This window comes from Rattus rattus, chromosome 13 (genome assembly GCF_011064425.1).
Source record: "Rattus rattus isolate New Zealand chromosome 13, Rrattus_CSIRO_v1, whole genome shotgun sequence".
Classification (NCBI taxonomy): Eukaryota; Metazoa; Chordata; class Mammalia; order Rodentia; family Muridae; genus Rattus; species Rattus rattus.
Window position 1 is genome coordinate 67,655,691 of NC_046166.1, and position 27,708 is coordinate 67,683,398.

The 27,708-nt window shown below is 43.1% G+C and overlaps 1 protein-coding gene across 1 annotated transcript in view; it reads left to right on the forward strand.

Annotated features, from left to right (window-relative positions):
* The window catches only part of Csmd1 (CUB and Sushi multiple domains 1), a 1,514,424-nt gene that overhangs the window by 1,180,524 nt on the left and 306,192 nt on the right, over nt 1-27,708 (forward strand). Inside the window, exon 13 of the mRNA XM_032918494.1 lies at nt 26,964-27,146. Within this exon, the coding sequence (XP_032774385.1) occupies nt 26,964-27,146 (183 nt within the window). The remainder of the gene's footprint in view (nt 1-26,963; nt 27,147-27,708) is intronic.

The window sequence follows — 27,708 nt, forward strand, 5'->3', positions numbered from 1 at the left end:
TGAGATCTGTTACAAATAACTTCCCCTGACCCCCATCCTCCACCCCTACTGTGCGATTCCACTGGCATTCCTGGGATTCTTTCTTCCCTCAGCTCTTCCTCCTCTCTTGCTTCATCCTCAGGGGTAAGGTCCACATATGGAACATAAAAAAGCTTCCCATTGCTCTGGCTTCAGCCCATGCTTCGCTGAGACTCAGCTAGAGAGGAATCACATCTCTGGAGACATTCATGTCAAAGATAGACGAAAAAAAGCTGAGGCCCTCTGCCTGAGTTCTGCTTTCTTCACCACTAGGCAGGAGGAATATGGCTGTGCATTCTGAATGCTCACCCATTCCTGAGGCAACGGGAGTGGATGGGAACATAGGAGAAATGCAGGGGCTCTATGCAGAGCAATGTGATAGGGAATAAACTATTCTCTAAAGCAGTGGGTAGGGACCAGAGCCAAGTCTAGCTCCTGAGCCTCTGCCTTCTTTGAACCTTAACATGTGATTTCCATGGAAACCATGCTGCAAAGAAGCCACCACCCTGCTACACAGCCTTTTGGCAGCCTGATTATCACTCAGCAGCTTGGGTTCACTTCCTTAGAAAATAGCTTCAAACAGCATCCCGGTGGGTAAACTCTAGGCGTCTCTTGTTTCTGTATTGCTGTTATACACCCTGTTTCTCTGCCTCTGCTATTATAAAATTAACTTCTATTTCATTAAACCATTTACTGTGTTGAATTTGTGTCAGGAGGAAAAATCTCCTGCTGTTTCTTTGCTTTGTCTGGAGAGATCAAAATGGGAGGAAGTTGGGGTAAGACCATGTGACTGTGTGGGACACACATGTGTGGGCGGCCATGTTTGTGAGCATGGGGAAAGGCTGTGTGTGTTGGTCACTGCACAGCGTGATTGTGAGACCAGGATACACATATGTGATAAAACAGAGGGAGTGTCTGAAACTGGCCTGTGGTATTAGAAGGGGCAGTGGCGGTGGCACTTTTCTTCCCAGTGTAACCCTTTTATCCTTCATCAATGCCCACAGTTCTTTGATGTCTGTTCAGTCCCTTCAGAAATGAGGTGCTGAGATATAATAGCCTAGGCTACACATGGCTTGAATTGTATTAAGAGCACTCCACCTTCCTGCAAATGAGCTCACATCTTGCAGGTTGCTCGATTCTTTACATCCCCAACCACTTTGCTAAAGAGTCATTATGTGGGAGCAGGCAGCGTACTACCTCAGCTCTTTCTTCCCCCAGTCAATTAATGCTCTAATTTCTCCATGTTCCTGAAGTTAGATAAACGTTTATAGAGGCAGCCTGATAGAATTTCATAATAATAATTTGGGCAGTATCAGCATATAGTCCAGTGTCAGGCAAGTTCTACCTAACAAATATCAGAGTTTGAAGGACTACATTGGCTCTTCTCATGGAAATGTCTTAGGATCCTCTGGGTTCCTTTCTGTTTCGCAGCCTGCTTTTTGTTTGTGGTTTCTCTTCCTATGACTAGTGTGGGAATCTGCACTTTGAGTAGAGCCCCAAGCTAACAGGTAGCAAGGAAGCCATGCATGATTTCTCTGGTCCCACACTCTGCAGCTGCCCAAGCTTCCACTCTCACTTTGCTTTTAGCTTTCCCCACATCCATAAGATACTCCCCAATTCTCTGATTATCTGTCTTCTTATGTGTGAAGCAGGATTTTAATAACAGGGTGTGTGTCAGGATAAATTACATAAACAGATACGGCAACTCATTGAAGCCTATGAAGGGCTCTCCACTGGATGCTGTAATTGTGTTTGTGTATTTTGCAAACTATCTGCATAAATGCATGCTTTACCTGATGGAGAGTCATTTAGAAGGGAAAATAAAACTAATTTTATAATAGCTCGCATCCTATGACCTGGAACAGTTTTTAGTTTCTGGCACTGTCTGCCTCTTCTGGGACTAAGAATGCAGCAGAAAGGGTACGGCAAACCTTTCATCTCGGCCCCCACGGCTCTGGCTGTATGCCCTTTCTTGCAGTCAATTTCATTACAACAAACTTTTCAAATGAGTTTTTAGTCTATTTCAACTTTACTGTTATCTTTCCAAACTATTCACTTTCTTGTCAAAAATATAATTATCCGCCCAGGTCTGGGACAGTGTGTTTGACTTTTCATTACGCTCCTGTTCCCAGTGGTATGCTCAGAACAGCAGTCATTCCTGCCTCACAATCTCCTTCAGCGTCAAGATGATGGACCTCACTTCACCCTCTTCCTTCCCTATTGCAATCAACTTGAATTATACTCTTCCTTTCCAGGATAGAATCCCTTGGCCACATTTGAATGTGAGTCATCTGTTGTCTCTCAAGCTTACATCCTTTAACTCTTCCCCTGTTTCTACCCCTAATCCGATGGAGCTTCACAGACCCCATGGCCTATGTTTTTCTGTCCTCGCTACCCCTGTACCTGCCCCTTTGGGTTAGGGTAGCTGACTCCTAAATGATACACACATGTCCCTCAGATGGATCTATAGCTCTTGGTCTGGGATGCACAATTCACTAGCCTCCTTTCTTGGGTGTCTGGTAGAAACATAAGTATAGTAGCTGGGAGCATTGGGTTAACTTGCCATTAAGTGATGTTAAGTACAGTACCTCTCTATCTTCTTGATTTCTACCCTTGGTAGAAGAATCTTGTCATTTGTCTTATGGGTCATCCATAAGAGTGAGATAAGTTGCTGTGTATATCAGACTCTGGAATATGAAATGCATTGATATTCAGACAGGCTCTGGGATGAGAGATACTCTCATCCCACAATGCTATCCTTACATTGGGACCCACATCACAATGGCTCCTTTCTCTATCTTTGAGACCCAGAGCACATGGCCCAGACTTTCCTCCCTCATTCGGATGTCTATATGTTCTAAATTACTACAAAGGCTCCCCTGAGTGGTCACTGCAATTGGCGGATGTGACTTTCCCGCCTCTTACTATACATTTCTTTTCCTTGCTTGCTTTTTTTTTCTAAACAAGGGAGAGTTGCCCTGAAATTTTCTTTCATATATATAGTGATTTCAGGCAGATGATTAAACTGTTGATGGGGTTCAGAGGCTTTTGTGTAGCTTTTCTTTTTGTAAGACAGCTTCATAGCTAGAGGTATACCCTTTGCTTAGGGGCACATAATTGATGGTCACAGGTGAAGACTGCAGGTGGAGTTTGTAGGTAGGGTTTGCAGGTGGAAGATGCAGGTGGGGATTGCAGGTGGAAGCTGCAGCTGGGAGTTGCAGGTAGAGGCTGTAGGTGGGGCTGCAATTGAAGAAGGTTCTATAGCCATCATTCCATAGCATTCCTCAGGACCTTCTGACATGGGTATGCCATGTGCAATGAGGAATTTTATAGGTCTGACTAGGTAGACCTTTCTGTGTTTAGTATAATTTCAAATGAGGTGTGTGCAGCATATTCAGTCTGCAAGCTGCTGATGCTGGGCCTGGGTGGGCCTGGGTATTTTTTCTTGAATACCAACCAAGAGAATGCTGTGCTGTGCATCTTACCCTGCTTAGCTGCATCTATAGTTTCCACTCAGTGGGAACCAGTGTGTCCCTACTCATAGCTGCATGCCTCTGAAGAAAGCGTTCCTAGTGAAGACATTTGTCTGTGCAGAACTCACGTGCTTAGACATATCTGGTGTTATCTAGTATATAGAACTCAGAGTCTTTTGGAGTCAAGACGTACTACCTCGGCATTTGGGAATCTCCTCAAGCTAACCCCTGAAGGATCTGCCTGACTGGGATCCTGACTAACTCTGTGGTACTTGTTCCGGTCCTGAACTCAGTCCAGTGGCCAAGGACCCCGTCTCTGGGTGGAAAGTCACATTAGAGATATTGACCCCAGTGTTGCTGGCTGTTTCTTCAAGTTTCAATGTATCAAGTCCCTCCTATATAGACAAGAAGAGTGCTTATATATATGGAGTGGGAATGACCCTTTGAAGGAGGGTAAATCAGACACACAAAGAACTCATTCTGAAGTATCTAATCCAAATTCAATGAGAGTCTTTGGCCTAATGTCCACTATGACCTCTTTGTGCCCCACACCCAGATTTTCTGTTTGCAGCTGCTCTGGGAAGAAAAATGGAGTAACATGAAAGTGTCTAGTATATCTGCTTCCTAGCACAGAAAAATCCAACCAACAGCAATGGTAGCCTTATTGCACATTCCCTACTGTAAACAACCTGGGTTGACTCTGTATGTACTTTATGTCTCACAGATGAATCACTGTATTTTAAAATCTTAAAAACAGTTCATCTTTGGAACCACAGACTTTCTTACCTGATTTGATTTCTTAATGCTCATAAATACTTAGAAAACACATTTTTGCACCCAATATTTGCACATTTTGATTGTTCTGCAGCCAAAGGTGTAAAACAAGAAATTGTTTTAGAAATGTCCATCTTCTTTCTTCCTTCACAGTTTCTCCTCTTTTCCTCCATGGGTAAACATTTAGTTTTTTATGGTTTATTCTATATGTAGAGAAAAATTCTATCATCTATCTATCTATCTATCTATCTATCTATCTATCTATCTATCTATCTATCTATCTATCATCTATCTACATATGCTTGTATCATGTCAATCTTTCAACTTACCTAAATAACACTGTATTGCCTCTCCTTATCTGTTTCTACTTCTGGGTTTGGGAAGGAGGAGGTTGTACCTCAGGCTGGGCTGGAGGAAAGGAAGCTAACCAGACTTAATGGGTGTTGGCAGGATCTTGGTGGCCCAGGAACTTTAAAAGACTTGTTCTATTTAGGGAGTGCTATTTATGCCCCTGGGAAGGTGGCCAAAGTCTTTTGTGGGTGAGATTTGTGTACCTGTGTATCATTGGTTAGAACATGGGTATTGGAAGATGCTTCATCTGCACACTCAGGGGCTGTGGGCTCCTGAGGAGTTGGGAAGAATTATAAGGTCAAACAAAGATTGAAGCCTGATAACTGTCAGGGTGATAAATTCTTACTAGGGTTGGTGGTGGGACAGCCAATGTTATGATGCCAGGATGGGAGGGGGAAGGGAGCCAACTGCAACTGCCCTTACCTGATACCTGAGGTATGGAGATTGAAGCCCTCCTCCGTCCTTTCTCCATAAACATGGGTCATTATGGTCCCACACTGTATTCTATAGTCTTTACTTTCTTATTTAATAAATTGTAAAGTTTATTCTAGAGTCTCCCTTCCTTCTCTCTCTTCTCATTTTCTCTGTCTGCCTAGCTCTCTCTCCCTTTTTCTCTCCCTCTTCCCTGACAAGGTCTCTAAAGAAGGGACACAATCATTTGTTCAACTACTTTACTAAATCTTTGAGTTTTAAATCCCTGCACCTAGTTTCAAAAATTAGTTTGGCACAAATAGTTTTCTGTATTTGTCTTGACAGAGTTTTAAATGAGAGATCACAACATGTTCGTGTACAGATCCAATATATGTATACACCAAGAGAGTATCCAAAGGTTATGTGCATCCAGGGAGAGCAGAACCAAGCAGTTCTTTGTTTGTAAGGCTGCATGATATTGAATTCAAGTCTTTGGTTTTGTTTCTCATAATAGTCACAAATATACATATCAATTTAGTGGAAATATGTATTCCTACAGGAAAATGTAATTTAAATAATTAAAAATATGTCTATTTAAAGAAAAATTGAAACCAGTTCTATAATCTCCTTCAGGGACCAAACAAAAGAGTGTTTGGCAATTTATGCGGCTAATACTTTAATATCAAAAATGTAAAGACATCATAAGGGAAAATATAGAGAAACATTGCTTATGAATATAGACACAAATCCTTGGGAACACCTTATGAGAGGTCAATTGATCATACATTATAAAGCACGATCTAATAAAGTTTCTTCCAAGAATTGGTGATTGGTTCATCACCACAAAATAACCCATGGTACTAATAAATAAGGAGATAGAAAGGAATGATGGCGTCAACTGATGCCCAAAAAGGTTTTGTGCCAACTTGCTAGGGGGTCCACCCAGTGCCCATTTAAGGATGGTAAACAATAGGCACAGATTTTTCTCAGGGATGTGAATATTAAAAGATCAAAGTGAGGCATCAGCAAAGGTTCCACTTCTACCCCCTCCAGCTTCTTGAAGGTTCCCAGACCTCCCTAGGTTGTGATCATATCCCTGTGAGCCTTGCTAATGTCTCCGCACTACCATCACAGACTCTATGACCCCTCACACCTTTGGTAATAACACCATCACTCAACTAGGGTCCACTCAGACAAGCTGTCATAACTCCGAACCTCAGGATATTAAATTCACCTGCAAAGATCATTGTGTTGCAAGTAAGGCCCACACTCATCAGCTAGGGAGGAAGGAGGATGTGTGGATATTTGGACCACTGCTTGGCCTTATGAAGGAAATGTCTCAAGAGTGGTTCTCAGTAAGGTAGGAGTAGAGGAGCTCCTCACCATGTGGTCACAGCATGTGCAGAACAGTGTATGAACAGAGAAATTCCCATGAACATATGTACCACACTGAGAATTGAGTGACTGATCTTAAGAACACATACAATGCATGAAAGAACTCAGCAGTGGACCTCCAAAACAGACACAGTGATCCCAGGGAGTAAAAAATGGCCCCCATGATTATATACAATACAAAGAGAATGATGGATCCCAAGAACAGATACAACACAAAGGGAATTGAGCAATGGATCAATGGTCTTTTTCCCCTGACTGAGTTCCAATATTTTCCAAACTGGTTGTCTGAGGCTGATTGTTTAACAAAAAAAGCAGAAGAAAACATCCAAATGGAAGAAGGCCATGAGCCTGACTCTACTCATGGGTGACCTAAACAGAAGTCGCAAAGGATTAGCAGATAAACCACTAAAACCAATAAGCCAGTTGGCTGGATTTACAGGCTGGTAGGTGAGAGAACAGAGTGCTATTCTATTTCCCCGAACCAGCAATGAACAGCCAGTGAGTTCATAGTCACTGAGATCAACCTTTGCTAATCTAGGTGTTCGGGATTTATTTACTTATCTGATGCTGTTGGAAGAAGTGGAGGATCAAGACACAAAGAGATGCTACTGTGTTCTCCAGAGGGTGTAGGCAACTGAAAAGACTCCAAATCTCACACATTGCTCCTCAGCTTAATTAGACTGCTCTGAGAACCCCACTTTGGATGGGGAGCTGCTCAGTGACAGACTGTTTACCTGGCATGTTTGAGCCCTGGGACTCCATCCTCAGCACTTTACAAACATTGCTCCAGGATTTCGGAGGGATAGACCAAATTAGTTCCCAATGCATTATGGAAAATTGAATAAAACAAATATCCAAAGTGATGGTGAGGGGCAAAGAGAGTAGAGGGAGAGAGTGTCTGCTCAACGTGAGGTCATATCACATGGCTTTAGTCACTAATGGGAAGTTGCTGGAAGGGGGCACTTGGATCCCTGAACTGGAATAGATACCCCGGAAGGAACCAGAAGACAGGCTGCCCACACTTGATGATTTTAATGGTACTGATACAGTCCATGGGAAAGAACAACATTGCTCATAACCAAAGTAACCGTCAGGCATGCACAGGACAAGTGGGAGTATCTCTTTTCAGACAGCAAACATTTCAATCTATAATCAAGCTCTGAATGTACAGAGCGAGCAGGGGATCTGTCTCACACTAAGAAATAATTCCCTCGACTTTTCCTCCCAAACCAAATTGCTGTTAAAACTAAACAAAACAAAACCAAAAACAATTGGGTAAACAGGCTCAAGAATTGAGAAAGATTTGCTGCCTGAGAGATAATATGCAAAGGCAGAACGAGAAGATATACACCAGGAGGAGGTGTTTGTAAATTAAGTGCCTCTTAGATACCAAAATGGAGCTGATATCTAGAGTTGGAAAGATGGTGCAATTGTTAAGAGCACTGACCACTCTTCTAGAAGACCCAGGTTCAATTCCAACCACACATGGTAGCTCAAAATTGTCTGAAACTCCAGTACCAAGAGATCTCATTTCCTCTTCTGCACTGCAGGATCCTGTATACACATGGATCTATTCTACAATCTAAATATACAACTATCCTGAGAACCAAGAGCGATTATCTGGATTTTTGTCTCAGGAAAACAAATACTTGTGATCACATAACAAAATCACAGTTAGAACCAGGTTTGCAGAACCTCTATTCACTCATGAAAGCTGTAATATACCCAGGTGTCATTAGTACTCAAGCTGTCCCTATACAGAATACTACTTGGCAATGAAAAAGGATCTGTTTGGAATACCAACAGTGAAGTCCAGAGAGTTGCTGACTGAACCAAAGTAAGGCCCAAAGGATTTGCATAGCATTTGCATAGTTAATAAAATGAAATGATAGAAAGAGACACTGGAGCTGTCATGGGCAGAGGTGTGAGTATCCACCGAGGGCTGGAAATATACACAAGATGGTTATGAATCCCAGGTGACTGGAGACTTTGATCATCTAGCTATGATCGCACTGTTTCTATGTCATCAGAAGCTACATGGCCTTGAGGCTACATCATCAGAATTCAGAGTTCACTTAACTAGCATGTCACTATTGCAGTGCTATGCCAAGCCCCGAAAGGATGAAGGAAGTCAATAGCCACCTGCACGTCTCTCTGAAGTAAACCCACCACTGCTTAGCTCTCATGGGTGAATGTGAAAACATTCTGACTTGGACATACCATGGATCATAACAGCCTCTTCAGGTGGTTTTGATTAGGACTATCTCCTTCCCACTAGGATAAGCAGAGGAAAAATTCCATAATATATTCCATGCACCTAGCCCCTTTAATCAAGTGAGCAAGAACAAGCCACCAGTAAGCAGCATCCCTCCGTGGTCTCTATATCAGCTCTTGCCTCCAGGTTCCTGCCCTGCTAGAGTTCCTGTCCAGACTTCCTTCAGTGAAGAACAGTGATGTGGGAGCATAAATGAAATAAACGTCTCCTCCCCAAGTTGCTTTGATCATGGTGTTAACTCACAACAATAAATATCGTTACTCCCAGTTTTTTAGGGAAAAGAAATGCGGAATCAAGATGAAATTTGTACATGCCTTGGATATATGTGTGTTCATTTGTACACATTTAACGATTAAGCTCCAGTTGTCTTCTTTCCCATGCAAGGAACACTACTGACCTATAACTATGTATCCTTATAAATAAATAAAAACCATGATTCAGCCAGGATACCTGTATGAGCAAACTTGATATCCAGTGAGGATCTATGGCATTGGTAGTTCATTATACACAGGATATAAGTTATAAATTATAGAATGTAAATAAGTGACACCTCACATATTTTATCTCCTAGTCAAACATGCTGAAAATCCACGGGAACAATTTCATTCAAAGATACTTTATGAACAACAAACTCTATGTGGTTAAGGCCATGCAATGGGATGAAAGTTGACAGCTGAGTTCATGCCTTTGTGACATTTTAATTTCCAAATCCTCAGAGCATCTTTGTGTCACCTTAACCCACTTGAAACTTGTCAAAAGGTGTTTCTTCAAATGTGTGTGCATTTATCTAGTCTGCAATATTCCTGTTTAAATAACAGTAAATAGGAAGGCAGGATCTTGACACTTCTGCTGTTCCTAGGGATTCTATCCTTTTGTTCAGTGAGGCTTGAGCTGCTCCTAAGGATTCCACCCCACAAGTCAGTCACAGAGAAGTGACTTCTTTGTCATCTAATTTTTCTTAATACCATATTTATGTATACTGAAGGGGATACTGAACATTAGCTGAGATATGAGTCAGCCCTGCATGATGGCATACTGCTTTACATGGGAATGTCAACTTAGGCCTAAAATGAGAGAGTTAGGGTTCAAAGAGCAGCTGATGATCATGAGGGGGTTGGTGGCATGTTGGTGACCAGGTACAATGTGAAGGATTCCAAGAATCTCAGCATCTGTAGTTAAGAAATCTGGGACCTTTTATCTTGGCAATTAAGAATGGAATCAAAATTCTAACTTTGTTGTGAATGAATTTTTTACTCATTCACAGCTATTGAGGTCTCCTCAAACAATGAGAGCTCCTATACTCATTGTTTTGTATAAGGAAAATGACAGAGTTGATTCCAGAGGCCCAGACCATTTCCCTGTTCTGATAATAACCAGAGGCTACCCATGTTCTTTGATTTTTCAGTTGAGTAGACTTCTCCTCAGTTCACCAGATGTATAACTCCTTGGTCTCTGTGTGCTCAGGCAAACTTTCTTCCTCCATGTGGTCAGCATGAACCTCTGGATCTCCCTGGCTAGTCCTGGGGACCGGTTGCCAAAGCTGTACACTTGCTGTGTTTCTCCCCTGGAGCTGGTGTTCAGATACTCTGTATTATGAGTTTAATATTTTCTTAAGTTGACTATAATTTCTGTAAGATCTTAAACATATAATTTTTGCTGCCTTCATCCTGAAAATGAGCACAGGGGCAGCCAAATGCAGTTTTATTGTTTTCAATTATTGCATTAAAACGCCTACCATCACAGTAAAACTTTACATAGGCATCACTGTCCCTTTTATAAGTACCGCACAGAAACAAGCTGTAAATGGCTGGTCCTGTTTTTTTTACTGCAATATAAAATCAGATTAATAAAGAACCACAGTGGAAACAGGAATTGCCAATGAATGTTCTCAATCATAGAATATGCATTAGTTAGTGAAGCTTTATGGTCATGTGCAGAAGATGTTAGCCTTCTTCAAGTATAATAAAGGATGTTTCTGTGCATGACACAATGGAGATTAAAACAAGACACCGAAAGTCTTAACACTGAAGCTTGTCCCTCTGGGGAATCATTGGAACTATGAAGTAAAGACTGAGACCTAATAATTTAGAACAGAAAACATTCCAACTAGAATAAGAATACAACAAATACACTTATAGCATTTAAAACATAAATTTCTTTATGCAGGCCTGGTTGTGTACATCCTTAACCCCAATACTCAGGAGGTAGAGGCAAGTTGATCTTTGTGGGTTTGACGACATCTTGGTCTATATAGAACATCTGGGACAATATGGTGAAACTCTATCACAAAAATGCAAAGCAATATTTTTTTTAAAAATCTATATTAGCTTTAGGTTAGTGTCTTAATTGCTTTTATGTTGCTGTGATAAAACACCATGAGCAAGGCATCTCACAAAAGGAAAGCTTTATTTGGGCGTACGGTTCCAGAGGAATAAGAGTCCATCACTATCCTCCCTAGAATTATGGCAACAGGCTGGCATGCAACCGGTGCACTAAGTTGATAGATCACATCTTAAACTGCAAACAGGAAGCAGAGATTACCTTCAAAATAACATGAATGATCAATCTCTCAAAGCCCACACCAGTGACACAATTCCTCCACAACACCACATTTCCTAAAGCTACCCAAACAGAGCCAGCAACTGGGTACCTAGTACTCAAAGGCCAGGGCCTGTAGTGGACATCTCATTCAAATTGTGATAATTCGCGTAAAACTTGCTATGATTACGACCAATGCTATGCAACCTCCAACTGCACACATGGAGAATCTACATTTCAGGAGGTCAAAGGTCATGCCTGGTCAAACCTACTAAACTGAAACATGTGATACAGTAGAATCTGAAAATGCAACTTAAAGTCAGTCTTCTTAGATTCCACTCAGGTTATAAGACCATGAAGGAAAAGAGAGAGTGGAGTTGAGTTCACATGGTTCATCATGGAAAGTGGCCCATGTCTTAATAAACCATAGCTGTTATGGCACATGTTCGTGGAAGACCAGTCTCTTAGCTCAGTGGGCTGCAGCACAGACAGAATTCCCTATTTGAAACATACTTGTAACTACTCTGGGCAGTGCATAAGCTGAGTTTGAAAATTGGTACTTTCATGATCTATGAGACTGAAGACGTGAGACACCTCACCCCAGCTTCTGGGATCCAGTGCTCCATCATGTGGTCCTAACTGGAAGTAAACAATACAGAAGTCCTTCTGCACTGATATTAGCTCTCTGACCATACATTTGAGAGCATCTACATTCTGATTTAGTCAAAGCACACTTCTGTTTAAAGAAAATATAGCATACTAGGCATGTAGACAAATTCTCTACCCCAATAACATAATTAAACATAATTACACAGAATTTTAGGAAGCCCAGGCCACCAACACAATAATATATTGTACCCAGTGAAGTACTATCATGACAGACAAGGGCTTTGCTATGGGAGATTGTGCTGGTTCTGTGGCACCTCCATGTCTTCTGCATAGGTGGCATAAGTGGCAACAGTGATATAGACCACATCCACATAGTGCCGAAAGGACCAGACAGTGGTCCCAAAAGATAGCAGTGTTATCCAAAAGCTGGAATCTACTATCTGACAATCATAAGAGGGAGCATATGATTTTAGGGATTTTTTTGAGTTAAAGCTGCAGAAGAATGTGACTCTGAGAGCAGGTGGGCTATGGGCATCTGAACAAGAAACCTTTGGTTTATCTAGTTCTTTCTGCCACTAAAAACGGGCTGACTGCAAGAAGCTTTCCACTGCTCCATGGTGTCCTCTGTCCTCTGTGGTTGAAAGGCTGGGGCAGGGGCTTGCAGGACGTTTGGACTCTACATCAGAGGAGAGATGGCAGTCAAGTAGCCAACAGGTAGAGCTGGATATGCACTCTCTAGGGCATAACTCATGTCAGAGAGCTAGAGGGTGAGGAACCATGCCGCTGGCATCATAGAAATGCCTCATATACAGAGCAGGCAACAGCTGCTGCAGCTTTCTAAGAAGGAGTATTTTTAACTCTTTAAAGAAATACCTACTGAGCAGTGCAAGCAATGTAAACTACAGTTCGTTAACCAAAAATCCTGTCACAACAAGGGTAGAATTTTCAGTCTCATCTAGAAAACTTGATTTAATTTTATTATAAGTTAGAATCTCACAGGAACTGAGTTCTTTTTGTTGTTATTTTCTTTGTTGTTTATTTGTTGTTATCCAGTACTCTGCTGCTAAGATTTGTCTCTGCCACTCTGTTGACGTTTTGTTTTGAGATAGAACCTACCACATTACCCAGGCTGGCTGTGAATTTGCTCTACAACCAAATAGCTCCTGAACTTGAACCCCTCCTGCCTCAGCTTCCCAATGCAGGTCTGTGGTACCATTCTGGACCTTAGATAATCTCTTTATACATATCAACATGATATCATCTTTGCGTATTCCCCTTGCTGTGCATAAATTATGCTACTGTGTAAGAATGAACAGGTGAGGGTGTGGCATGATCAAAGAGTCCCTCCTGGTAAATCTCTCTCATCCAGAAGCTAGGATCTAAGCTTATCTGATCATTGCCAAGGCTTAGAGGTAACTGCTGATTTTATATATGACCATGGCTGAATGCAGCTTTAAGATTTAAAGTGTGTGTGTGTGTGTGTGTGTGTGTGTGTGTGTGTGTGTGTGTGTGTACCTTGGATGTGTATGTGTGTATATGGTAAATGTTTATGTATGCATAGTGAATGTGTTTATGTAAATATGTGTGTCATGTGTGTGTGTGTGAGAGTGTGTGTGTGTGTGTGTGTATCTTGGATGTGTATGTGTGTATATGGTAAATGTTTATGTATGCATAGTGAATGTGTTTATGTAAATATGTGTATCAATGTGTGTGTGTGTGTGTGTGTGTGTGTGTGTGTGTGTGTGTGTATTGAATAGATATGTGGGTAGGCCTACTCATTTGTATATATGCATGGTAAAGACCAGATTAGAAACCTGGTGTCTTTCTCCATATCTGTATACCTAACTTTATTATGCAAGGTCTCTCAATATTCTCTCTCTAACTTACCTAGACTAGCTTACTAACACACTCTCAAGGGTCCACTGTCTTAGCACCCAGAACCAGGATTAAGATATGCATTGTCATGCATACCTTTTTTAAAAAGTGTAAATTCTGGGAATTCAAGTTAAGGTCTTCAGGCTTCACATAGAGCCCTTTACCCACTGAGCCATTTCTCCAGATCTTTACTGGATGCTTGTATTCAAATAACATTCCCAAATGGTTCTGGAATCAAAGACACCCAAGAAAACTATGGACAGATTGCTCTACTAACCATGGAGACTAATCACAGATAACAAAGTAATGATGACCACATAGGATGACCTTTAGCACTGAGTCTTGTTGACCCAACCAGGCCCATCCTATCACTGACAATGGAAGTCAATCAACAGAGAGTGTGGAAAGAGAATGATTTAATATGATGGGTACACTTCTATATATCTAGGAAGACAGCCCACATCTATGATTCCACCTATCTGCAGTGACAGCCCACAGCCATGCTCTAACGTATGCACAGTGACAGCTGTCAGCCACACTTCCACATATCCATGGTGACAGTTCATGGCTGACTAGTCAGTAGAGCTCAAACATGCTCTCCCAATGAAAGCATTATTATATATTATCTCTCCCCTCTCATACTTTGGGTGATGTTTAAAATTCAAGTGTGTGACTACCCCCTTTTATAGAAATGGTTCCAGGAATCCATCACATTCCCAGGCTAATTCATCTCCACCTTCTGGGTTGTTCTCTTTCTGTGTATTCCCTAGCACTTGGCCCTTACTCTTAAACAGCAAGGTGCTGCCTTCCTGAAGTACATTGCAAGACCACCTTTGAAAAGAAGAAATGACACGTGTTAAGAGCAATTGATACCAGAAGGCAAGGATTTCTACTTCCCTCAAATCAAATATTATTATTCATCAAAGCTAGACTTGTCATCAACAATTTTGTTTTCAAAATTATTCACAGAACAACCAGAGATACACACCCAAATACAACTGGATGTTTATTAATAGAATGAATATTTTATTTTCCCATCTGTCACTTAGAAAATGTTCAATTTGTCCAGGTCTTAATATGAGCCAATAGAATAACATTTACTGTGTTTCATAGAATGTGAAGCTGGATCTGCAGTTAAACACAATCTTTTACATTGTTGTAAACAGGGAATTGTTATTTAAGATACCATTTTAAACCTACCACTCCAGCCTGTAGCCTCAATGTCTTGGGAGTCAGGTCACTGTTTTCCAAGTGAGTGCGTGTCTATCAGAAGAGGGTGGAGTGGTTAAGATACACATGCAAATACCAAGCTCTATGGAATTCATTAAATGATTTTGAAGAGAGCTACAAGAATGCTGGTTTTAGGAAAAAAATATTTTCAGTTGACAGTAATAAGAGTGACCATTCTTTGTTTGATGCTTTTTAAATCTGCTAAGAAAGATGTGGTCAGTGTTCATACCATGGGGAAAAATTGAAAATTATGATAGGCCTTGCAGATATGAATTGGGTTCGTGCAGATTTAGGTCTGCGCGGCTGTTGCATTAGTACTCACATATTTCAATAGATCAACCTCTGCATGGTGTCTGGAAATATATAATCATAACATTTTAATTAAATAAATGATAAAATGGAGGTGATGGTAGAGAAAATTCACTGGAAATGGTTTTGAGGAGGACCTACTATGCTCCAAATCTCTGAGTAGGTGTCAAGCATCTGAGAATTCCGAACACAATGTCCTCTACAGCTACAATGAATATAAAGCTAGAGACAAGCAAAATAGAAATCCTCACAGCAGCATGGAGTGTGAACTGAGCTGCAGGGGATTGGAGCTACCTGAGCGGGTGGCATCTAAGTAGAATCTCCAGACTGTGGTGCTGTTGATGTAGGACACAATGGCTGAGTAGTTCACAGATATTGTGGGTCAGAGGGAAATTGACACTGTGGGCGTCAAAAATGCATTTCCCACCCCACCTCCCTCTGAGAGGAGAGGGCAGAACTGAGAACACAAACTGAAGACAGTAGCAGGATACACAGCACATGGGCTTCCACTCTGGGGGAAACAAAAAGCAAGGATGAAGGTTGGAGCCATTAGCATATATATGTATCTTGCCAGGTGAAGTCATATGGCACTGCGAATTTCGGCCACAGCATAAAGAGAAGGTTGAGGAAGTGGGTGGGCATCAGTAAGATCATTTGTATGGACACAGTTAGAATGAAAGACTGTGGGATAGAACTGAGAAACGATCCACACCCAAGCCAAGAAGCAACGTAGGCGGTTTGCAATTTGTCACAGCTGCAGTCAAATCTTGTCCAGTGTGTTTGTGAGTGGTGGTATAGGACTAGGTAACCCATAACTGGATTACAGAAGCTTCTTGCAAAGTCTCAAAATAATCCCTTTAGCATGTAGCCATCATGAAGAAGCTAAGACAGGTGACACACAGCTGCTACTGAAGTCTTCACCTGGGGCTTCAGGAAGTCAAGGACTCCTTAACTGGAACAGTCACTGGCCTAACCCAGATCTGTTTTATGTGTACATCAATATTAATTTAAGTCTTTTGGCTTTTAGAGCAGCTTGCAGCAAGACCAGGTGGGGGAAGCAGCCTCCTTTCACTGGTTCACAGGTGGTTCATCTCCAACACTACCAGAGGTCCCCACGGAAGAGGGTGACTTCAGACAGTAATCATGCATTTGGGAAATGCAGACCATATGAAAAAAACAAGAAAGGGGCTGATCCAGCTGCTGCTTCATGGAGAGCCATGAGAAATGAATTGTGTTGCCACAAATATTGCTGTCAATGGGTTGAAACATTATGTTCCCAGTGAAAATTACAAAGTGTAAACACTCATCAACCTAAACTCAATGACCCCCAGATAAATCCACTTTGGGGTGCAAGGTACAGCAATTCAAGGTGCTTCCAATGCATAATTGTATCGAAGAGTCGAGCACTCTTAGGTTGAGACACTGCAGACCCCATACTCCTTATCTAAGGAAAGAGTAACTGTCATGAGTTAGTACAGAAGCAAATTCCCAAGTGACCCATTTAAGGAAAATGCAGGGCGAGCTTCTGATTAAAGACCCATGACTAAGAACAATAAGAAATGGAAAGTAAAGAAGGAACATGTTCCATACTGACTAGGATCAGAAATACTCATGGCCTGGAATAGTACATGACCTGAAGAGAAAGATGAGATCAGGGGAAGGAAGTAGACAGGGAAGGTGTGACCCTACAGGGAGCTTCTTGTAGAGAACATTCCTCAGAGTAGACAGGTTGGGAGGCTTGGGCAGGCTGCAGAGTCTCCTCCAGGACAGAGCATGCTGTATGACAAGAGATTCTGAGAAGAGAGATCTGTATAAATGCCGTCTCCTGAGAGACATGCCTTCAGGGTGGTTGATCAAGGAGAAGTGCAGCCAAGGCTGTTCTGCCCCAGCTGTAGTTGATGCTCAGCTCCTGGGAAGAAGGGCTCCTTTTTCATGACCCAGTGCTAGTATGTTGGGTAGCACCAGTTTAGAACACACAGCTTGATCAGTAGTCCCCTGACAGAAGCATCTGCCACTGGCCCTAGTGCACGGCCTGTGATCAGCTTCTTCTTCATATTCATCCTTTACCCCCTACTCCCATCATTCCCAGCTGTTGAAGACTGTCTTCTTTACTGATGAAGGAGCTCTATGGCATTTCCCAGTCCAGTCAGAGTGACACACGAAAGCGGGCATCGCAGCCTTAAAGTTGACAGGATGGAGATACATGCCAGCTTTACCCTAATCACATACTGCTAGCACCAAAGAACCCTGCTTCCCTTTGGAATGCATAAAACAGTATTTCAGTAAAACGTGAGGTCCTCTAATGGTGTGCTTAGGGAGCTCTTGTCAGAAGACTGTCTTCCCACAGCTCTCCCTGCAGGCCAGTCCCATCAGCCAGATGTGCAGATCAGTTAGGAAAGGCCTGTCAAATGGAGAACTTATGAAAACTTATGGAACTCATCCAGACCTGGTTGAGGGTTGCTGTGTGAGGGAGAACAGCTTGCTGCCTCGGCGAGCCTTCAGCAGCTCTCCATAAAACAGTGTCTTTTGAACCGGATCCTTGGTTTAAGTTTTCGAGCAGTTTGCTGGGATGCTACTTTTAAAACATAAATGTTTGAGCATGCTTAAGGACAAAATTCAGTTTTGGGATTCCTGTGTTGATCGGCTCTGACTGGAATGTAAGCAAGGACAGAGTCTCTGTAGCCCTCAGTTTCTGCCTTCCTTCCTTTCCTGCTGGGCTGGGGCCTTGTGAGCTCTTTGCTGTTTTCATAAGGCCTGGAGACTCTTTATCAGCTCATAGGGATGGACGGTACCCAATGGATTAGGGTGAGGTTGAAATCCTCATTTTAATGAGCTTATAAGAGCAAACATTCAGTTTTTGAACAGTGATTTATCCTGAGACATTGGTGGGGAGCACTGGGATGCCACAAGCATGGTTTAGCTGAACTTCTGGGCCAGCAGGCAGTGTGGAACCTCCCTCCCAGAGATACTAATGCTGATGCCCTGTGTTATCAAGGGAGTGGAGAACGATGTGCTTGTGTAAGGTGACATTTTTATGAAGACGCATCTCTAAAGGAGAACACATGGAAAGAGGCAACTGTGCCAGCTCCATAGACGCAAACTGATGAAGCCCCCGTTGGCAGAACAGAGATGATTACTTAGAACTCACATGGGCATGCTCAGATCCAAAGACAATTATATAGTCTGATGTTCCAATACGGGGCTTGATGGTGAAGACAAACATGAAAGAAATTAGCCTTGAAAAAATTTAAATTATGCATGGCTGCATCTTCACTTTCTTCGTGACATTATTTCAATACAGCAGGCATAGGGTAGGTGTCCTTCTGCACATGGTAGGTGTCATGTAGTCATTCTACTGGTGTCATTGCGGACAGGGTAGGCGAGGTGTAGGTGCTGTATTGAATGCAGTAGACTCCAGCTAGGTGTTACCCTGTATAAAGTTCTTGGGGTTTCTTTAGTACATCCAGTACAGCCTATTCAGCTACATGCCCAGGAGAAAAGATAATTGTGCAAAACTGTCTTAGTAAACCCATAATACCTGGCTCTTCAGATGAATAAAAAGCCAATTCTGTAGTCACCGTCATAAACAGAAATAAACATTAAGCAAACTCAGTCTGTTTCAGAATGAACAAAACCATCTTTTCTCTTATTCCAGGTCCTTGACTTTGTAAAAACACAAAACCATAGATGAAAGGGTGACATGAAACTTGAGGTAGACCTGAGAGAGCAGTGGGGTGCTGGGTGCTCATAGAACATTACATATTCACTCAACATGTTTCTACATTACCTTGTATAGTAAACATTTAAAAATTAGGAAGGAAGAGAGAGCACATTCTCACTCTAAGTGAACATGCAACTCCTACTTTAGATAAAGTCCTGGAGTGTGTGTGTGTGTGTGTGTGTGTGTGTGTGTGTGTGTGTGTGTGTGTGTGTATGTGAGAGAGAGAGAGAGAGAGAGAGAGAGAGAGAGAGAGAGAGAGAGAGAGAGAGAGAGAGAGCTAGGGAGAGAGAGAGAGAGAGAGCTAGGGAGACAGAGAGACACAGAGAGAGACAGAGAGAGACAGAGACACAGAGACACAGAGACACAGAGAGAGACAGAGAGAGACAGAGACAGAGAGAGAGGATAGCTAGAACAAACCCGGCCTAAGAAAGCAATGAAGGATGGACACCTCTGTTCAGGGCAGCTGGTGCCTCCTTATTCCCAGAACAGGAAAGGTGGAAAGTGGTTTATTAAATCTCTCTCTCAAATCAAAACTGGTATTTTAAATTTGTAATATATTCCTTTTTCTGTCATGGGATCTGAAAGCACCCTTGGTCAATAATAGCACAAATGGACTGCAGGTTAACTGTAGGATTAATGGTGGGGCCCCTCCTCCATTCTGCCACAGGGCTGGGTGCTCAAGAAGGCAGGAAGGGGGAAGTTTGACCACGCCTACCCCACACCACCACTGGGCAGCAGGTGTCCGGCTGTGAGAAGCCACAGGACACTGCTCTGCGGTAGGCGACCTCAGTCTGATCACAGGACACAGCCAGAGCTGTCTCAGGGATCCCCGGGACTGTAAGGAGGTCGGGCTGTCTAGTTCTCAGGCTCTTGGGCATCCAGATGCCACTGGGATGCCATGGAGGAACTGAGAATGGAGTGGGAACCGGCGGGGCTGAATCTAGCCCGGGACAGAGGGGAAAGGAAGGGAACCTCTCAGGCTAGTCCTGCTGGAAGAGTCCTTGGCTGGATGGAGGGGGGAGCGGGGGACACTGCAGGCATGGTGGAGGCCACTTCTGGGAGCACAGGGAGGCCTTCTGAGAGAGATTAGACAGTAGCTCTGTAGGTAAAGGGCTTCTCCCCACGGCGGATCCCATGAAAAGAGGCAGTCCATGGTTTCAAGGCATCTATTGTCATGGCACAAAGTGGATGTATAAAGCCGTCCCCACTTCTCAGAGTGGGCCTGAGATTAAATACCTTTTGTAGGAAGGAGTGTCTGGGGAGGGGAAGCTTCATTGGCCTCTAGTCCTTTTGATACCTCATTACAATGGAGATCTGCCTTGAGCCTATGTGACCAGTGGTTATATCCTCTACCTGTAGAGCGGCTTAGGGTGTTGCCCTTATGTGACTGATGGTCACAAATCTATGAAGGGCTGCGGCTAGTGACCGGCCTGGTTTCCTAGGAGTCAGGCGTAGTTCCTACTGTCCCTTACAGGGTCTCTGGGGCTCAAACTCCTCAACCAGGAACCAGGGTGTCTTTCACTGCCCCACGGTTAACCACTTACTGAGTTCCTGGGAAATCTCATTCTCTTCTTAGAAAAACCGTAGCCCTGGCTGAATTTGCCACAGAATTAGGACAACATGATGAAGTGGAGAACGTTTTTATTTATTTTTCTCTGACTCATGAGTTTTTATTGCTTCAAATGTGGTGTTTTTATCAGCCTATGTCAAAATCCCTCCAGTTACGTTGATAGATGTTCGTCTAAAATAGTATTTGTCTTTATTTACCATGAATTATCTCCCAACTTATTCTAAGAAGAATAATACATTCATTTCCATTCTTTTCAAAAACGAAGCACAAATCACCAAATGTGTTAGAGCTGCAGTGGCTAAAGATTTCTTAGATACTAGGAGCCATTCCTATCTGGGAGACCTTCCCTTCCACTGAATGGTAATTTTTTTTAACTTATACTTGGAAGCAGAAGCTATAATTATGGCCACATAAAAATCCTTGAGTATTACAGAGGCTAATTATCTCCGGGGCTGGGAAGCTCTGACATTGTGATCCCAGGCTTTTAAAGAGGAGGGGCAACCCAGGGATGGCCTTCAGAGAAGAGGGGGTAGGGATAGAAGGATCTAGAATGGGTCTCTAGACAAAATGGAGGCATATATTTTCATGGCTATTTCTTGGACCAGTGCAGTTGTTTGGGCATCTTTTGTGCATATGTTTATGTGGGGCACATGCACATGCGTGTGTGTGTGTGTGTGTGTGTGTGTGTGTGTGTGTGTGTGTGTGTGTGTGTAGGCCAGCAGGCAACCTGGAAGTGTTCTTCAGAAGCTATTGCACTGGTTTTACAGGTGAAGTGTCTCACTGACCTGCAGCTCACTGACTAGGTTTGTCTGATTTCCCAGCAATTCCCATTGCGTGAGATAATACATGTGGCTTTTTTTTTTTTAAGTGTGTTTTTGGAATCCAAATTCAGGTCCTTGGGCTGGCACCATAAGCAACCTCCACAGCCCTTGACAATATGTTTTGTTTTGCTTGTTCATTTTCTGGCGATGGTGGTGGAGTGTGTGTGTGTGTGTGTACATGTGCGTGCGCATGCCAGAAATGGCCTTGGCCATATTAGGGAAACCCCAGCACTGACATATGTGTTTATAGTTTTGAAAATTGGATCGATCAAGAGAAACAAAAGGACTCAGGAGTTAACTGGTATATTTTGCCAAGTCATACCTGTTGGCACAAGCCATGTCCTGTTGACCTGCATCTCAACAGCTCACAGAATGACCACAATAGAGCAGGAGATAGATTGGGGTTCCTACGAGGCCCAGCCATGCCGGCAGGTCAGAGTACTGGCTTCCTGTGACACTTCAATGCTGAAGGCGTGTCATCATACCTTCATATCGTCAGTTTCAAATGAGTGGGATTGTTCTGCCACAGTCTTCGGAGCCTGCCCTTTGGTCTAGCAGTTGCAGGCCAATGACTCGAAGCAAAGGAGACATGATCACACAAGATTGATTAAGAGAATGTCTACTGTACTTACCTGTCACTGCCAAGCATGTTGGTTGGTTGGTGGATATGGAAGTTGGGGTACCCAGAGCCTGGAGCACCACTCAGCTCTGTGAAGATCGTGTAATACTGGCCACATGATGTTCTGAGAAAGTTAAATGGGATGTCATGAGAACATGGTAGGGCTAGAGACGAGGAGTGGACAGGGGATGCAGGGGATTCTTAGGGCTGTAGGTACCCTTCAGACATCAGTATGTTGCTGCAGTGGTGGCCATGAAAATGGATTGATGACCCCAGGTGTGAGTCCTATGGGAGCCTGTGGGTCTGGGAGGTGAGACTACAGACTGTGACTTCCAATACTAAAAAAAAAAAAAAAAAAATGGGTTCCTCTGCTGGGGGGACACAAATGGACCAAGGTTGTCCTTCTGTTTAGACAGGCAGAGTTGGGAATTCTGCACTTTCTGTTCATTGTTACTGTGAGCCCAAGATTATCCTAAAATGCTAAAGTTTTTTGTTGTTCTTTAAGAATTCTGTCAAAGTAAATATAGAGGTGATAAGAGACAAGCCAGGATTCCCCTAAAGGGGACATGTGCACTGACTGTCTGCCTACTTAGAGGCTTGACATCTCCTTTGCAGCCTGAGGTGTGACCTTCTCAGGCTGTATGTTATAGTGAGGGAAGAGACAATTATTGGCTTCCACCTACATTTCTGAGCTCACCCCGCCCCACCAGCTTTCTTTTTTAATGTGAAAAAATACAATACGCTTGCTTAAGGCAGCATTCATAGACTCTCTCTCTCTCTCTCTCTCTCTCTCTCTCTCTCTCTCTCTCTCTCTTTCTCTCTCTCTCTCTGTCTCTCTCTCTCTGTATGTGTGTGTGAGTGTGTGTGTGTGTGTGTGTGTGTGTGTATGTGTGAGTGTGTGTGTGTGTGTGTGTGTGTGTGTGTGTGTGTGTGTGTGTGTGTTGACTGGTGGCCAAATAAAATCCTAATACCTGTAGGAAATCAAATTCAGAGTACAGAGTGATGCATTTCCCATGACCCGGGAGAAGGCATATTTCCATTTCTGAGATTACTTAGCTGTTTTGTGCTGGTGGAATTAATCAGTGTGTTTATGATATGCTTTTCAGGCTCCAGCCAATCCTCTGTGCTGATTTTGGAGGGCCGTGTGTATGGTGAACTAAGTTTGGTCTCTGTGCACAAATCTCTGCTTTCATCTGAATCAGAGGCTACAGCTGGGAAGCTTCCCAGCTTCCCCCTGGACCCTAAATGTATTGCACATTTATCAAAACCTTAGTTACCAGAGGTCAGGGGATCATCTGAATCAATGGTTCGTTCCTATGTTCAAAGGATAGATTCTGCTCACTGCACCATTTCTTGTGCACGTAGACACAGTATTCACTCCCTGTAGTCCCCAGGGAAGGGGAGGGACATGGAAGACCCTGAGGTTTCCACTTTCTAGACCCTGCCTCTTCCCACTCCCTCTGGGTAACAGTTATGCAGCTGAGTCTTCAGGTGGTTCTCTTAAAGCTGGAGCAGGGGTTGTCTCTGACTATACTGGCCTTCCCATAACTGGGCTGCCTTGTCTAGTCCCAGTGGAAGAGGATTCACCTTGTCTTGCTTTGGCTTGATTTTCTGGAGCTGGTTGATGCCCATGGGAGCCTCCCCTTCTGGAGAGAAGGGGAGGAGGGACGAATGAGGGGTGAGGGGAGGTGAGAGGGAGGGACTGAGAGGCGAGGAGTGAAGGGAAGCTATGCTCAGGGTGGGGTGTACAGTGAATAAATAACTTCTTCAATAAAAATTTAATTATTTTAAATATTTGTCATAGACTAGATCATCCGACAAAGACTAGAACCTTGCTAGAATAAACGTGCAGTCCACATATTAGCAAGAACATGGCTGTGCCTGGATAAGCATCGCAAAGCTCTTTCTACACAGACAATCGATGCAGATGCCAAGTGGAGTGAGTGTTCAGGACAGAAGTGGTGTGGCTCATCCGTCATTCCGATCTCCTGGTACTGTTGAAGGACAAGTTCACAGCCCTTATCTGCATCCCTCTTAGTTCTAAAACCTTTCGAGACCTTCAGAAAAGAGCAGTTTGTAAACTCCACAAAGGAGGGAAAGGATGGAGGGGAGTAACAAGAAATGGAGAGAGAAAGGGGAGGGGCATCTAGCCTCTTTGTGAATCTCCAGCACTTGGAAGAAGAACCCCATACGGAGGTGACAAAGCACAGCACTGGTCCCAGTTCCTTGTGAGCCAAATGAGCGCCAATGGCTTCGCATATGATACAATTTCTCTATGTGTCACATCCTATTGTGAAAAGTAATACCCGACTATTTATATCCACAGAATTTTTTAAAAAGTAACAAATCAATTAATATGGTTGAGTTACAGCAAAGCAAGGACTCTCTTGCCATAGGTTCCAGGGTCTGTGTGATAGCACTCCTGGCTTTGGGGTCGGTGAAAGTTCCGGGCTTGTGAAATGATACACACCAAAAGTTTCAGCCCACAGTCACAATGATGCTAGCTCAGATACAGGGGTGGGTGGCAAGTGACTACTGAGGGCTCTAAAAACAATATAAGATAAATTTGGGTTTCCAGCTGCAGGAATTCAGATTCCTCTTAATCCTCGAGTTTTAGTCAGCCAATCAGATCATCAGTGTGAATGTGGGATTTGGGGATTGGGGGTGACCTCTGACTGGGAGTCATCCTATAGAGAGGCCATAGGGCTGATTTCTAACTTAGAAAACAGGACTCACATTGAATCAAGAGGCACCAGCAAGTAGATGTTTTCAGATGCTTAGCTTGAGACAGTTGGGGACATGTGTAGGGTCAACGAGAAGGTAAAGGGATGAGTCTAAACCAGTGAGGCATGGGGTGATCATACTGATAAAGAACACAGGGTAGACACACGTGTCACCGAGATGGTGTTTTCATCTACCTGACATGGGCTGAGAAGTGCTGAGATCAGGCAAGTACCAAGGCTGTGAGGCAGGGTGGGTGGCAATAGTTCCCACTGGTGACCAGACCTACATAGATGCTGTGTGCCCTGCAGTATTGTATCAAAATAATAGTGTGGCTTGGTTGACCAGGGGTGTGGGTTTGCTTGATTATAATTGCATTTTGTAGATCCGAACCTGTTAATCTACTAATTGTCAGAGTTTATCATAATATTTGAGTAGCACTTCTTGGAGGCTCACCCCGCCAGGTCCCTTGGGCTGCTGTTTTTGTGCTTCCTCTTATAGGCTGAGAGTTCTGTTTGAGGGCACCATCTCATTTCTGCAAATAGATCGCTCTCTCCAGGTTCCACCTAAGATCAGAAGAAAGAAGAACCCACAAGGAAAAGCTCAGTTGTCAGTTCAGTACTTCGATTTGCTTGTGTCTCAGAACAATTATACCAGCTTTCAAAATGGCTCACCCACGTCCAGAGAGTAGTGGCCCCCATTGCTGTTTTAGTATGGGAGTGTGCATAGGCACAGTGTAAAGTACCAAGTGAAAATAAAATTTAATAGGATGAATGCTAAGCCAGTAATGTCATTCTAAGAGACATATTTATAGAAAAGCTACTGAGATGCTCAAAAATAAGTACCTTGAATAGGTCAGGAAAAAGTGAGGTGAAAATTGAAAGTGGGAAATAATTTTAGCATTTCTAAAGGTGATAGTTAAACGATACATCAATAAATTACCATGGAGACCCCAAGAGACTTGGGCACAGATATTTCCAGGAGACAGGACAGCCATCTGAAAAAAAAATATAGAAAATTCTCTAGCCCATAGCTTTTCTCTCTGTGATGACATTTCCTGTGAAGGATACACTCAGAGCACTGTTTTCTGTGAGGATTTGAACCTTTTATTTAAGTGTGAATTGTATTTCCAAGAGAACATAACCAAGTCGTCTCCAGCTTGACTGGAAGGATACTTGACTCTAACCATGTAAAGAGAGGCTTGACTCCATCTCTAGAAGGAGATCTTTAATGCTATGCTAATCTGCACAGTCACCTTCTCATTCTAGTCTTTTGTTTCCTTCAAACACCCCCAATGGAGCTGCAACAGAAATGTTCTCCTCAGCAAGACACAGTCCTTAAATAAAAAATAGGGAATCCATTAGGTCAATAATTGAGGGCATTTTGCAAGGTTCTGTGTAAGATATTAATACAAACTATCCTCACCAAATCCCCCCAGGGGGAAGCTTACTCACTGCCATAGTTGAAGTTCTATAGACCTGACTTACTGGTAGTTGCTAGATTGTATTGATGGTTTGCAGAATATATGGTGGACGTAGGTTCCTTGAAGTAGCTGTATGCTGGCCTCTAGATAGGACCCTTTGCACCTTTGGTGGGAGAAATAGTCAAACACGTCCTGGCCCTTAGCACGAGAGGCTCTCATGACTGGTTTTGCAAACTAATTAATGAATACTATCTCTCAACTGATAGCTACTGCATTGCTGACATTTGAGACAATGTCTGTAAACTCATTATAGGTCTGACGCATTTGCACTCTCACTGCTCAATGCTGCGATGCTTTGAGAAAAGGGATCTAACTGTGTGCTTTCTTCTAGGATTGTAAACAGGTTCCTTGTACATCATTGGGTGTTTTAACATTCAGTTAGGAGCAAAAATATTAAAATAACTTAGGCTGGTTTAAGTAAGTATTCTAGGGGTTGCAAATGATCTTGCTTGCCTTGTTCATAGCCAGAAGCATAGATTAAACCTAAATGCAATCTTGTGTCTTAGCCTTTGCAATGGCTGATGGCTGGAAATGCTGGGAAGTGGTATCTGCTGCCTGGGATCCTTGCCTGAGCAGCACCTGTGCACAGCCATGTGCCCCTTTCATCCTGGATTTTATAACAAAATATTCGAGGAACTGAGAATCTCTTTGAAACTTTTTATACAATGTCTGGATGCAGGAAAAGAGACAGCTCTTTCCTCTGTTAAAGCGCGCAGCCTACCATGTTCTCTAAGGGGTATTCAGTGGCTGATTTATTTCCTTCTCCTCAGAAATCGAGAAGGGAGGCTGCGGGGACCCTGGCATCCCAGCCTACGGGAAGCGGACTGGCAGCAGCTTCTTGCATGGAGACACGCTCACCTTTGAGTGCCAGGCAGCTTTTGAGCTGGTAGGAGAGAGAGTGATTACGTGCCAGAGAAACAACCAGTGGTCGGGCAACAAGCCAAGCTGTGTGTGTGAGTACTACCTGTGGAGTTTGTGTACGTGATGGAGGAAGGGATGTGTGCTAGAGAGGTGGCCTTGGTGGAGCTCAGGGCTTCCTGTTTTCTTACCTTACCGCAAATACCTTGATTCTGTAGGCTTGATAAGAAATAGCTGACCCTCTCCCCCCTTTTTTATGAAAGGATAAGACATCTACAACCATCTCCACCAATAACTCACATGGACTTGATTACCATTCATAGTACCTGGACATGAGTTAGTTGTACGAGCCAAATGATGGTGGCCATGTATAATTCAGTTATACAATCAAGCATAATGGTTTCGGCCATCAAATGTTAGGTATCACATCCACAAAAGAATTTTTTAAAAATGTTTTCACTTATAAATAAATATAGCAGCAGTGTTTTTTAGGCAATCTGATAGAATTATTTTTAAAATACATTTATACTCAAGGATTGATAGTTCTAGCTGCTCTTAGAGTTATGAAGGAGAACTCCTGGGCTCCAGCACACAGAGCTCAGAGTAGCTGTATTGTGAGCTCCTGGCAGTAGGACGGGCGTCCCAAGTTCTCTGCAG